Below are 12,935 nucleotides of genomic sequence, written 5' to 3' on the forward strand. Positions count from 1 at the left end.
CCTCACTGCACAACAGATTACAGTCCAGCCAGAGAAACCCCAGACTCTCCTCACTGTACAACAGACTACAGTCCAGTCAGAGAAACCCCAGACTCTCCTCACTGTACAACAGACTACAGTCCAGCCAGAGAAACCCCAGACTCTCCTCACTGTACAACAGACTACAGTCCAGCCAGAGAAACCCCAGACTCTCCTCACTGTACAACAGACTACAGTCCAGCCAGAGAAACCCCAGACTCTCCTCACTGTACAACAGATTACAGTCCAGCCAGAGAAACCCCAGACTCTCCTCACTGTACAACAGACTACAGTCCAGTCAGAGAAACCCCAGACTCTCCTCACTGTACAACAGACTACAGTCCAGCCAGAGAAACCCCAGACTCTCCTCACTGTACAACAGATTACAGTCCACAGCCAGAGAAACCCCAGACTCTCCTCACTGTACAACAGACTACAGTCCAGCCAGAGACACCCCAGACTCTCCTCACTGTACAACAGACTACAGTCCAGCCAGAGAAACCCCAGACTCTCCTCACTGTACAACAGACTACAGTCCAGTCAGATAAACCCCAGACTCTCCTCACTGTACAACAGACTACAGTCCAGCCAGAGAAACCCCAGACTCTCCTCACTGTACAACAGACTACAGTCCACAGCCAGAGAAACCCCAGACTCTCCTCACTGTACAACAGACTACAGTCCAGTCAGAGAAACCCCAGACTCTCCTCACTGTACAACAGACTACAGTCCACAGTCAGAGAAACCCCAGACTCTCCTCACTGTACAACAGACTACAGTCCAGCCAGAGAAACCCCAGACTCTCCTCACTGTACAACAGACTACAGTCCAGCCAGAGAAACCCCAGACTCTCCTCACTGTACAACAGACTACAGTCCAGTCAGAGAAACCCCAGACTCTCCTCACTGTACAACAGACTACAGTCCAGCCAGAGAAACCCCAGACTCTCCTCACTGTACAACAGACTACAGTCCAGCCAGAGAAACCCCAGACTCTCCTCACTGTACAACAGACTACAGTCCACAGCCAGATACATTGCTGTGTGCTTGTTCGTCTTTGAGTGTTTCCAATAAACACTGTTTCTCACAAAGCACATTTCAAATATGCTCCGTAAGCAAAGTCTTAAAATAGTGTGTTTGGCGAGGTAATGGCGATGGAGCTGACGTTGTGCTCCGTAAATCTGCCTGAGAGAGAATGAGGAGCACGAGGACAGATTTAATAACATCAATCTGGGAACATAACCGGGAGCAGATGTATGTGTGTGTGTGTGTGTGTGTGTGTGTGTGTGTGTGTGTGTGTGTGTGTGTGTGTGTGTGTGTGAGACAGAGACAGAGACAGAGACAGAGAGAGAGACAGACAGACAGACAGACAGACAGACAGTTAGAGAGAGATAGAGAGCAAAGGAAAGTAAGAGAAAGAGAGAGAATGTTCATCTGGGGTTCAACCTAGAGTTCATGGAGAGATGGATCTGGTGAAAGAAGAAGGGGGGAGGGTGGGTGGGTAGAAAGAGAAAGAGAGGGAGAGAGAGGCTCATCTGGGGTTCAATGTCGTCAACCTGGAGATGATGTAGAGATGGATCTGGTGAAAGATGTGATGTTGCCTGGATACAGGAGAAGAGTGTGTGGTTGAAGGCCAAAGCGCTCTGGTGACGTGCTAATAGTGTTAGCAATTCAACTGTCAATATGTTTCTCTTCAGCCCTCTTGGTCTATAGCATCATAACACTGTGTCCACCTTCTGTGTTCCAGAAACCTATAAGGACTCCCCTACATACGTCCTGAGGTGGTATCCTCATGTATGTGCCAGCAACGTCAGCCAGACAGAGAAAAAAGCCACTGTGCAGGTGAGTTTCAGAGCTAAATCAAATCAAATCAAATGTATTTATATAGCCCTTCGTACATCAGCTGATATCTCAAAGTGCTGTACAGAAACCCAGCCTAAAACCCCAAAAAGCAAGCAATGCAGGTGTAGAAGCACGATAGAACAGCATTTCCACAGCTTCGTCAGGCCAGATGGCTGTTGGCTGATACTGTGAAAGATTCCAATACTGTTTTATATTGAATTTGTCCATTTGGGTTTGCCAACTAAAACTGCTACGTTCTATCCCCCAGCTTCTCCACAGTGTGGGACTATTGGATGAGTCATTAATAAACAGTCCCTCAGCTTCTCCACAGTGTGGGACTATTGGATGAGTCATTAATAAACAGTCCCTCAGCTTCTCCACAGTGTGGGACTATTGGATTAGTCATTAATAAACATTCCCTCAGCTTCTCCACAGTCTGGGACTATTGGATGAGTCATTAATAAACAGTCCCTCAGCTTCTCCACAGTCTGGGACTATTGGATGAGTCATTAATAAACAGTCCCTCAGCTTCTCCACAGTGTGGGACTATTGGATGAGTCATTAATAAACAGTCCCTCAGCTTCTCCACAGTGTGGGACTATTGGATGAGTCATTAATAAACAGTCCCTCAGCTTCTCCATAGTCTGGGACTATTGGATGAGTCATTAATTAACAGTCCCTCAGCTTCTCCATAGTGTGGGACTATTGGATGAGTCATTAATAAACAGTCCCTCAGCTTCTCCATAGTGTGGGACTATTGGATGAGTCATTAATAAACAGTCCCTCAGCTTCTCCACAGTCTGGGACTATTGGATGAGTCATTAATAAACAGTCCCTCAGCTTCTCCACAGTCTGGGACTATTGGATGAGTCATTAATAAACAGTCCCTCAGCTTCTCCACAGTGTGGGACTATTGGATGAGTCATTAATAAACAGTCCCTCAGCTTCTCCATAGTCTGGGACTATTGGATGAGTCATTAATTAACAGTCCCTCAGCTTCTCCATAGTCTGGTACTATTGGATGAGTCATTAATTAACAGTCCCTCAGCTTCTCCATAGTGTGGGACTATTGGATGAGTCATTAATAAACAGTCCCTCAGCTTCTCCATAGTGTGGGACTATTGGATGAGTCATATTAATAAACAGTCCCTCAGCTTCTCCACAGTGTGGGACTATTGGATGAGTCATTAATAAACAGTCCCTCAGCTTCTCCATAGTGTGGGACTATTGGATGAGTCATTAATAAACAGTTCCTCAGCTTCTCCATAGTGTGGGACTATTGGATGAGTCATTAATAAACAGTCCCTCAGCTTCTCCACAGTCTGGGACTATTGGATGAGTCATTAATAAACAGTCCCTCAGCTGGAGTGGACACTACTTCTTCATCATAAAAATTAGCCAAAGCAGATCTGTGTCAGAAAGCGGAGCAGCGGCCAAGACCAGAGAGCTGTAGCTAGCTATCTCTCCCACTGCATCTGTCATCAGCTACCCTGGCTGGGGTCTGGCTGGGGCCTGGCTGTGGTCTGGCTGGGGTCTGGCTGGGGTCTGGCTGGGGCCTGGCTGGGGTCTGGCTGGGGCCTGGCTGGGGTCTGGCTGGGGCCTGGCTGGGGCCTGGCTGGGGTCTGGCTGGGGCCTGGCTGGGGTCTGGCTGGGGCCTGGCTGGGGCCTGGCTGGGGTCTGGCTGGGGCCTGGCTGTGGTCTGGCTGGGGCCTGGCTGGGGTCTGGCTGGGGCCTGGCTGGGGTCTGGCTGGGGTCTGGCTGGGGCCTGGCTGGGGCCTGGCTGGGGTCTGACTGGGGTCTGGCTGGGGCCTGGCTGGGGTCTGGCTGGGGCCTGGCTGGGGTCTGGCTGGGGTCTGGCTGGGGTCTGGCTGGGGCCTGCCTGGGGTCTGGCTGAGGTCTGGCTGGGGCCTGGCTGGGGCCTGGCTGGGGTCTGGCTGGGGCCTGGCTGGGGTCTGGCTGGGGCCTGGCTGGGGTCTGGCTGAGGTCTGGCTGGGGCCTGGCTGGGGCCTGGCTGGGGTCTGGCTGGGGTCTGGCTGAGCCCTGGCTGGGGTCTGGCTGAGGTCTGGCTGGGGCCTGGCTGGGGTCTGGCTGGGGCCTGGCTGTGGTCTGGCTGAGTCCTGGCTGGGGCCTGGCTGTGGTCTGGCTGGGACCTGGCTGTGGTCTGGCTGGGGTCTGGCTGGGGCCTGGCTGTGGTCTGGCTGAGGTGGGCGCTGTGTATGTGTACTAGAACTGTGTGAGAGGTATGAACCATCGCTTTACGAGAGGGGCTACGGAGATCGAATATTACACCCTGGCGCACAGCTCGGCTTTCATCATTTCTCTCTTCTTTTATCATATTTTTGTTCCTGTCTGTCTGACGTTCACATTCTTCCCTCACTTGAGACCAGAGTTGGCTGGCTGACTGGCTGATGGTAGAGTTGTTCAGTTGTTCAACTTTTCTGCTCTCGCTCTATCTCTCCTCTATCTATCTAAGGGCTTTATTGGCATGGGAAACATATGTTTACATTGCCAAAGCAAGTGAACTAGATAATAAACAACAAAAATTAACAGTAAACATTACACTCACAGAAGTTCCAAAAGAATAAAGACATTACAAATGTCATATTATGTCTAGAAACAGTGTTGTGACAATGTGCAAATAGTACAAAAGGGAAAATAAATAAGCATAAACATGGGTTGTATTTACAATGGTGTTGGTTCTTCACTGGTTGCCCTTTTCTTGTGGCAACAGGTCGCAAATCTTGCTGCTGTGATGGCACACTGTGGTATTTCACCCAGTAGATAAGGGAGTTGATCAAAATTGGATTTGTTTTCAAATTCTTTGTGGTTGTGTGTAATCTGAGGGAAATTAGGTGTCTCTAATATGGTCATACATTTGGCAGGAGGTTAGGGAGTTCAGTTTCCACCTCATTTTGTGGGTAGTGTGCACATAGCCTGTCTTCTGTTGAGAGCCAGGTCTGCCTACGGCGGCCTTTCTCAATAGCAAGGCTATGCTCACTGAGTCTGTACATAGTCAAAGCTTTCCTTAAGTTTGGGTCAGTCACAGTGGTCAGGTATTCTGCCAGAATTCTGCATGCAGAGTCTCAATTTGGTGTTTGTTCCATTTGATGAATTCTTGGTTGGTGAGCAGACCTCAGAACTCACAACCATAAAGGGCAATGGATTCTATAACTGATTCAAGTATCTTCAGCCACATCCTAATTGGTATGTCTCAGCTCGTTCACAGCTTTGCAGAAGTTACCTGTGGCGCTGATGTTTAGGCCGAGGTATGTATAGTTTTTTGTGTGCTCTCGGGCAACGGTGTCTAGATGGAATTTGTATTTGTTGTCCTGGCAACTGGACCTTTTTTGGAAGACCAGTATTTTTGTCTTACTGCGATTTACTGTCAGGGCCCAGGTCTGACAGAATCTGTGCAGAAGATCTAGATGCTGCTGTAGGCCCTCCCCCAGATCATCATCGATCTCACTCCCTCTCATCTCTCTGTGTCTCTCCCCCCAGCAGAACTCTCTCCATGTGAGTTTGAGTACTGTGATGGTGATGAATAGTACCACAGCAGTGTGAGCGGGACTTCACTCACTTCTCTCTCACAACTAATGGACTTTGTCTTGGTTCTATGGCCTTGGAGAACATTTGGCTCTGTGCCAGTAGGATATTTAGATTCCACTCCCACCCTTTTTGTCTGGGTGTCTCTCTGTCTCTCTCCGAGCTATCTCTCCCCTATCTCTTTATCTCTCGCTCTCCAGCCTATCTCTCAAGGGTGGCAGGTAGCCTAGTGGTTAGAGGGTTGGGCCAGTAGCCAAAAGGTTCCTGGATTGAATCCCCGAGCTGACAAGGTAAACATCTGTCGTTCTGCCCCTGAACAAGGCAGTTAACCCACTGTTCCACGGTAGGCCGTCATTGTAAATAAGAATGTGTTCTTAACTCATTTGCCTAGTTAAATAAAAAATGTCTTTCACTTCTCACCGCTGTGCTGATTGATAATTGCTCCTGTCATCTCTTTTCTTCACCTCACTCCTCGTTTCTCCTCTCAGGGAACACATTATGTTATCACTGGGCTGCTGTTCGCCTGTAAGTACCGGATCGCTGTGGCGCTCGTCGCACCAGAGGGGGATCAGAGGTCAGAAGCTGTTACTGCGGTAACGACCCCACCTTGTTCTGCGGTCATGGCGAGAGGGGGCAAGGCCTTGCCCTGTGCCAGAGAAGGTATCCCAAGCGCCACACATGCCGTAACACACAGCATGAAGAAAGTGAATATCTGACAGACTGATTGAGTATCAGGAGGAGTGTGAATGCACTATTTCTGCACAGCTTCTTACTCTCAATGACAATTATATACGTTGTAGCTATGATTCTATGACCTTTGAAATATTTAGGTCCTTTGTTATGTACGAACTGTAGTTATATTATGGGTCAAAATTATTATTTAGTAACGATGTGTAAATGTGGTTTTTTTTTGTGTCAGAGCGCCCCCTGGTGTCCAAGAAGGTGGTACTGCGTCCTGAGAAGCTGACTGCAGAGTTCCACACGGTCAACGGTTCCCTGCAGGGCCTGTTCCGCTGGCAGCTCTCCCAGACTGCACCGGGGCAGGCGCCCATCGCAGGGTTCCAGTTCTCCTGGGTGCAGGTGTCCTCTAGCACCATGGCAACGGGAGGACAGGACACCCGTATCTCTCAGACACAGATAGTAGCCCCGGTGAGAACCAGTGTGTGTGTGTGATCATCTCTGACTGTAAACCATCCCTATATTTCCCTCCCTGTGTACTCATGTACTGTTCTCCACCAGGACCAGCGCTCTCTGACAGTGGAGTGGCTGCAGCCAGACAGTGTGTATAAGCTACAGGTCCAGGTGCTGTCAGCAGGTGGCAGTGGCCTCTCAGTGGCCAGGACACTCCATACACCTCCCCTCAACACCACTCTGCTATGAGGTACTGCTGCAGGGCCTAACATCGTAAACAAAAGACAAACTACTCACTGACACACTACAGCACTGTTTCCTAAACAGCCAATGTCTACGGGGTAAAAATAACATTTATAAATTTGACTGGCACTGCTCAAAACATAACACCATTCTGAAATCCCCACATACTTCCTTTCAGAGGGTGTTTGGCCTCTCAGGACCATGTTGGCGAGAGAGAGCCAGAGAGAGAGCCAGAGAGAGCCAGAGAGAGAGCCAGAGAGAGAGCCAGAGAGAGCCAGAGAGAGAGAGCGAGCCAGAGAGATACCGCGTTGTGTGTGTGTGTGTGTTGTTAGTACTCGTTGGAGTGTGTGAGAGAACAGATCTTCTAGTTGGAGTCATTGATTCAGTAATGTATTCTGTATTGGAAACCTGGCGACAGCAGAACTCTCTCCATGTGAGTTTGAGTACTGTGATGGTGATGAATAGTACCACAGCAGTGTGAGCGGGACTTCACTCACTTCTCTCTCACAACGAATGGACTTTGTCTTGGTTCTATGGCCTTGGAGAACATTTGGCTCTGTGCCAGTAGGATATTTGAATTCCACTCCCTCCCTCCATCTGAGTGTTCTTGGCAGGTCAGAATTATAATAAATATTCTAGTTCTAAAGTTCCTGGACTGCTAGATGTTTCTGGAACAAATAGTTAGTTCCTCAGAGAGAGAGAGAGAGAGAGAGAGACTCCCAGAGACACTCCTGGTGTGGTGTTCCAGACCTCCCAGTTAGGATGGACACCGCCAGGAGAACTGTGGGACCACTAGGAGAGAGAGGGAGGCGAAGAGGGAGAATCCAAGCTTTGGTACCTCAACAGAAAGAGCCTACTTTTGTCCAACTTTGATAGAAGATGGAGGTCTCCCAAATCTGTGCAACTAATCGCAAAATGTCAAAAGTGAATCTACAGGGATTTTGTTGTTATCAGCTGTCTGCGTATATAAGGAATACGACTTTGTTCAACCAGTAGGACACAGTACACTCCTTTCAGCCAGGGCCGTAGGTGTTGCAGCCAAGCCTAGTACTTCACATACAGAACAGGGAGTCATTGTAGAAATGGATCTGACTTCTGTTCCAGTGTTTGGTTTGATTTGCATTAAATTACACTGATTACTTCAATCATATATAACCCCTGTCTGATCCCACCAATCATCCTCTCTCTGTTTTCCAGGCTCCTCCCCCCAACGTGCTTCGTCCTCTGCTGCTCGTCATCACTAGCGCCGTAGTGTGTATTGAGAACACCACCTCCACTAAAACAAACACACACACACACACACACACCAATGCCGTGCCAGTGCTGCACTGCTCTCTGTTGTCTTTATCACACAGAGATATATTGCATGATGAACGAATCACCTTTACCTGAAAGATCAAGTGAATCTATACCATGGCCATTACACTTACAATACATGTATGTTTAATGTTTAGAGATGATACTTTTCAGTCGTGTATAATGTAATCATAATTTACACACGTAAAGAAAAATATATAGCACTGATGTATGTAGTCATACCAAACTGTCTGTGTTTTTCATTGATCTCTACACAGTATGTTCCTGAAAGTAAAATGGCCCGGCGTAAAGCAGTTTGTAACCTGTTGTAGTTTAGTATTTTTGTAATATTGCGCTATAAGTTATTATTTCAAGCATATGATAACCCCAGCAGTGACTTTGATGTATGTAACCCTGTTATATATCGTTGTTCCAGTTTTATTTATTGTGTTGTAATTAAAGAGTATTGTAATATGTGATGTTTTAATGACCTGGAGCTGACCCTCAACACAGGGGCCCCTCAGGGGTGCATGCTTAGTCCCCTCCTGTACTCCCTGTTCACCCACGACTGCGTGACCGTGCACGACTCCAACACCTTCATACATTTTTTACTGCAGTGGGCTAAATCAAGGTCACAAGGTTGGTGTTTCTGGGTAGTCTTCAACAAATCTACTTTGAAACAAAAGTATAAAGTATACACCTCAGACACATAGTTATGTTACTTTAAAAAAGAAGACACCTGTACCATGTCAGATATAGTGTTGAAATGTATTCCATTTTGAGTTTGCATCCCAATATATATATATATATATATATATATACATACACACACACACACACACACACACACACACCTCACAGAAGACTGAAATATAACAAAGGCGTTTGACATAGAAACACCTGATTTTCGGCAGGTAAAAAAAAAAAAAGTATATTATTAAAATTATGAAAGATATTATACGTTCCACCCATGAGGCCACTAGGGTGATTTTGTAATTTGACTGCAGGAAAGGGTAGTTTTCTGACGACAAGACGGGGGTAGGACTGATCACCAACGACGATGAGACATTTGAAGTCGGATGTTTACATACACTTAGGAGTCATTAAAACTCATTTTTCAACCACTCCACAAATTTCTTGTTAACAAACTTTAGTTTTGTCAAGTCGGTTAGGACATCTACTTTGTGCATGACACAAGTAATTTTTCCAACAATTGTTTACAGACAGATTATTTCACTGTATCACAATTCCAGTGGGTCAGAAGTTTACATACACTAAGTTGACTGTGCCTTTAAACAGCTTGGAAAATTCCAGAAAATGATGCTACTCTTCCTGGGTTTATTATGGATCCCCATTAGTTCCTGCCAAGGCAGCAGCTACTCTTCCTGGGGTTTATTATGGATCCCTATTAGTTCCTGCCAAGGCAGCAGCTACTCTTCCTGGGGTTTATTATGGATCCCCATTAGTTCCTGCCAAGGCAGTAGCTACTCTTCATGGGGTTTATTATGGATCCCCATTCGTTCCTGCCAAGGCAGCAGCTACTCTTCCTGGGGTTTATTATGGATCCCCATTAGTTCCTGCCAAGGCAGCAGCTACTCTTCCTGGGGTTTATTATGGATCCCCATTAGTTCCTGCCAAGGCAGCAGCTACTCTTCCTGGGGTTTATTATGGTTCCCCATTAGTTCCTGCCAAGGCAGCAGCTACTCTTCCTGGGGTTTATTATGGATCCCCATTAGTTCCTGCCAAGGCAGCAGCTACTCTTCCTGGTTTTTTTTAAATTTATTTTATTTTTTATTTCACCTTTATTTAACCAGGTAGGCTAGTTGAGAACAAGTTCTCATTTGCAACTGCGACCTGGCCAAGATAAAGCATAGCAGTGTGAGCATACAACAAAGAGTTACACATGGAGTAAACAATTAACAAGTCAATAACACAGTAGAAAACGAAGGGGGGGTCTATATACAATGTGTGCAAAAGGCATGAGGAGGTAGGCAAATAATTACAATGTTGCAGATTAACACTGGAGTGATAAAAGATCAGATGGTCATGTACAGGTAGAGATATTGGTGTGCAGAAGAGCAGAAAAGTAAATAAATAAAAACAGTATGGGGATGAGGTAGGTTAAAAGGGTGGGCTATTTACCAATAGACTATGTACAGCTGCAGCGATCGGTTAGCTGCTCAGATAGCTGATGTTTGAAGTTGGTGAGGGAGATAAAAGTCTCCAACTTCAGCGATTTTTGCAATTCGTTCCAGTCACAGGCAGCAGAGTACTGGAACGAAAGGCGGCCAAATGAGGTGTTGGCTTTTGGGATGATCAGTGAGATACACCTGCTGGAGCGCGTGCTACGGATGGGTGTTGCCATCGTGACCAGTGAGCTGAGATAAGGCGGAGCTTTACCTAGCATAGACTTGTAGATGACCTGGAGCCAGTGGGTCTGGCGACGAATATGTAGCGAGGGCCAGCCGACTAGAGCATACAAGTCGCAGTGGTGGGTAGTATAAGGTGCTTTAGTGACAAAACGGATGGCACTGTGATAGACTGCATCCAGTTTGCTGAGTAGAGTGTTGGAAGCCATTTTGTAGATGACATCGCCGAAGTCGAGGATCGGTAGGATAGTCAGTTTTACTAGGGTAAGCTTGGCGGCTTGAGTGAAGGAGGCTTTGTTGCGGAATAGAAAGCCGACTCTTGATTTGATTTTCGATTGGAGATGTTTGATATGAGTCTGGAAGGAGAGTTTGCAGTCTAGCCAGACACCTAGGTACTTATAGACGTCCACATATTCTAGGTCGGAACCATCCAGGGTGGTGATGCTAGTCGGGCATGCAGGTGCAGGCAGCGACCGGTTGAAAAGCATGCATTTGGTTTTACTAGCGTTTAAGAGCAGTTGGAGGCCACGGAAGGAGTGTTGTATGGCATTGAAGCTTGTTTGGAGGTTAGATAGCACAGTGTCCAAAGACGGGCCGAAAGTATATAGAATGGTGTCGTCTGCGTAGAGGTGGATCAGGGAATCGCCCGCAGCAAGAGCAACATCATTGATATACACAGAGAAAAGAGTCGGCCCGAGAATTGAACCCTGTGGCACCCCCATAGAGACTGCCAGAGGACCGGACAGCATGCCCTCCGATTTGACACACTGAACTCTGTCTGCGAGGTAATTGGTGAACCAGGCAAGGCAGTCATCCGAAAAACCGAGGCTACTGAGTCTGCCGATAAGAATATGGTGATTGACAGAGTCGAAAGCCTTGGCAAGGTCGATGAAGACGGCTGCACAGTACTGTCTTTTATCGATGGCGGTTATGATGTCGTTTAGTACCTTGAGTGTGGCTGAGGTGCACCCATGACCGGCTCGGAAACCAGATTGCACAGCGGAGAAGGTACGGTGGGATTCGAGATGGTCAGTGACCTGTTTGTTGACTTGGCTTTCGAAGACCTTAGATAGGCAGGGCAGGATGGATATAGGTCTGTAACAGTTTGGGTCCAGGGTGTCTCCCCCTTTGAAGAGGGGGATGACTGCGGCAGCTTTCCAATCCTTGGGGATCTCAGACGAGATGAAAGAGAGGTTGAACAGGCTGGTAATAGGGGTTGCGACAATGGTGGCAGATAGTTTCAGAAATAGAGGGTCCAGATTGTCAAGCCCAGCTGATTTGTACGGGTCCAGGTTTTGCAGCTCATTCAGAACATCTGCTATCTGGATTTGGGTAAAGGAGAACCTGGAGAGGCTTGGGCGAGGAGCTGCGGGGGGGGCGGAGCTGTTGGCCGAGGTTGAAGTAGCCAGGCGGAAGGCATGGCCAGCCGTTGAGAAATGCTTATTGAAGTTTTCGATAATCATGGATTTATCAGTGGTGACCGTGTTACCTAGCCTCAGTGCAGTGGGCAGCTGGGAGGAGGTGCTCTTGTTCTCCATGGACTTCACAGTGTCCCAGAACTTTTTGGAGTTGGAGCTACAGGATGCAAACTTCTGCCTGAAGAAGCTGGCCTTAGCTTTCCTGACTGACTGCGTGTATTGGTTTATTATGGATCCCCATTAGTTCCTGCCAAGGCAGCAGCTACTCTTCCTGGGGTTTATTATGGATCCCCATTAGTTCCTGCCAAGGCAGCAGCTACTCTTCATGGGGTTTATTATGGGATCCCCATTAGTTCCTGCCAAGGCAGCAGCTACTCTTCCTGGGGTTTATTATGGATCCCCATTAGTTCCTGCCAAGGCAGCAGCTACTCTTCCTGGGGTTTATTATGGTTCCCCATTAGTTCCTGCCAATGCAGCAGCTACTCTTCCTGGGGTTTATTATGGATCCCCATTAGTTCCTGCCAAGGCAGCAGCTACTCTTCCTGGGGTTTATTATGGATCCCCATTAGTTCCTGCCAAGGCAGCAGCTACTCTTCCTGGGGTTTATTATGGATCCCCATTAGTTCCTGCCAAGGCAGCAGCTACTCTTCCTGGGGTTTATTATGGGATCCCCATTAGTTCCTGCCAAGGCAGCAGCTACTCTTCCTGGGGTTTATTATGGTTCCCCATTAGTTCCTGCCAAGGCAGCAGCTACTCTTCCTGGGGTTTATTATGGTTCCCCATTAGTTCCTGCCAATGCAGCAGCTACTCTTCCTGTGGTCCAGCAAAATTAAGGCAGTTATACATTTTAAAAACATTACATTCACAACATAGTATACAATATATTTATTAGCATTTTTTAAAAATAATTTAACAAAATCAGCAAAATATGAAACAGTTATCCTCCAATCTACACAAAACACTATGCTTCATGGGAGCACATTATGCAAAACGCTTCCCTCCCCAACACATGAACACCCCCCTCCACTGGTATTAGCTTCAATGATTAACAACAACAAAAAATAAACAGAATGACC

General features: G+C 47.3%; 1 protein-coding gene across 2 annotated transcripts in view; it reads left to right on the plus strand.

Moving 5' to 3' along the window:
* Positions 1-8,548, plus strand: part of anos1b (anosmin 1b) — a 180,056-nt gene extending 171,508 nt beyond the window's left edge. For both annotated transcript variants that reach the window (XM_031785504.1, XM_031785503.1), the window contains exons 10-14: positions 1,765-1,859; positions 5,891-6,062; positions 6,322-6,551; positions 6,642-6,783; positions 7,974-8,548. In XM_031785504.1, coding sequence (XP_031641364.1) covers positions 1,765-1,859; positions 5,891-6,062; positions 6,322-6,551; positions 6,642-6,782 — 638 coding nt within the window. In that variant the 3' untranslated portion in view covers position 6,783; positions 7,974-8,548. The remainder of the gene's footprint in view (positions 1-1,764; positions 1,860-5,890; positions 6,063-6,321; positions 6,552-6,641; positions 6,784-7,973) is intronic.
* Positions 8,549-12,935: the final 4,387 nt, after the last annotated feature.

Source organism: Oncorhynchus kisutch, linkage group LG13 (genome assembly GCF_002021735.2).
Source record: "Oncorhynchus kisutch isolate 150728-3 linkage group LG13, Okis_V2, whole genome shotgun sequence".
NCBI lineage: Eukaryota > Metazoa > Chordata > Actinopteri > Salmoniformes > Salmonidae > Oncorhynchus > Oncorhynchus kisutch.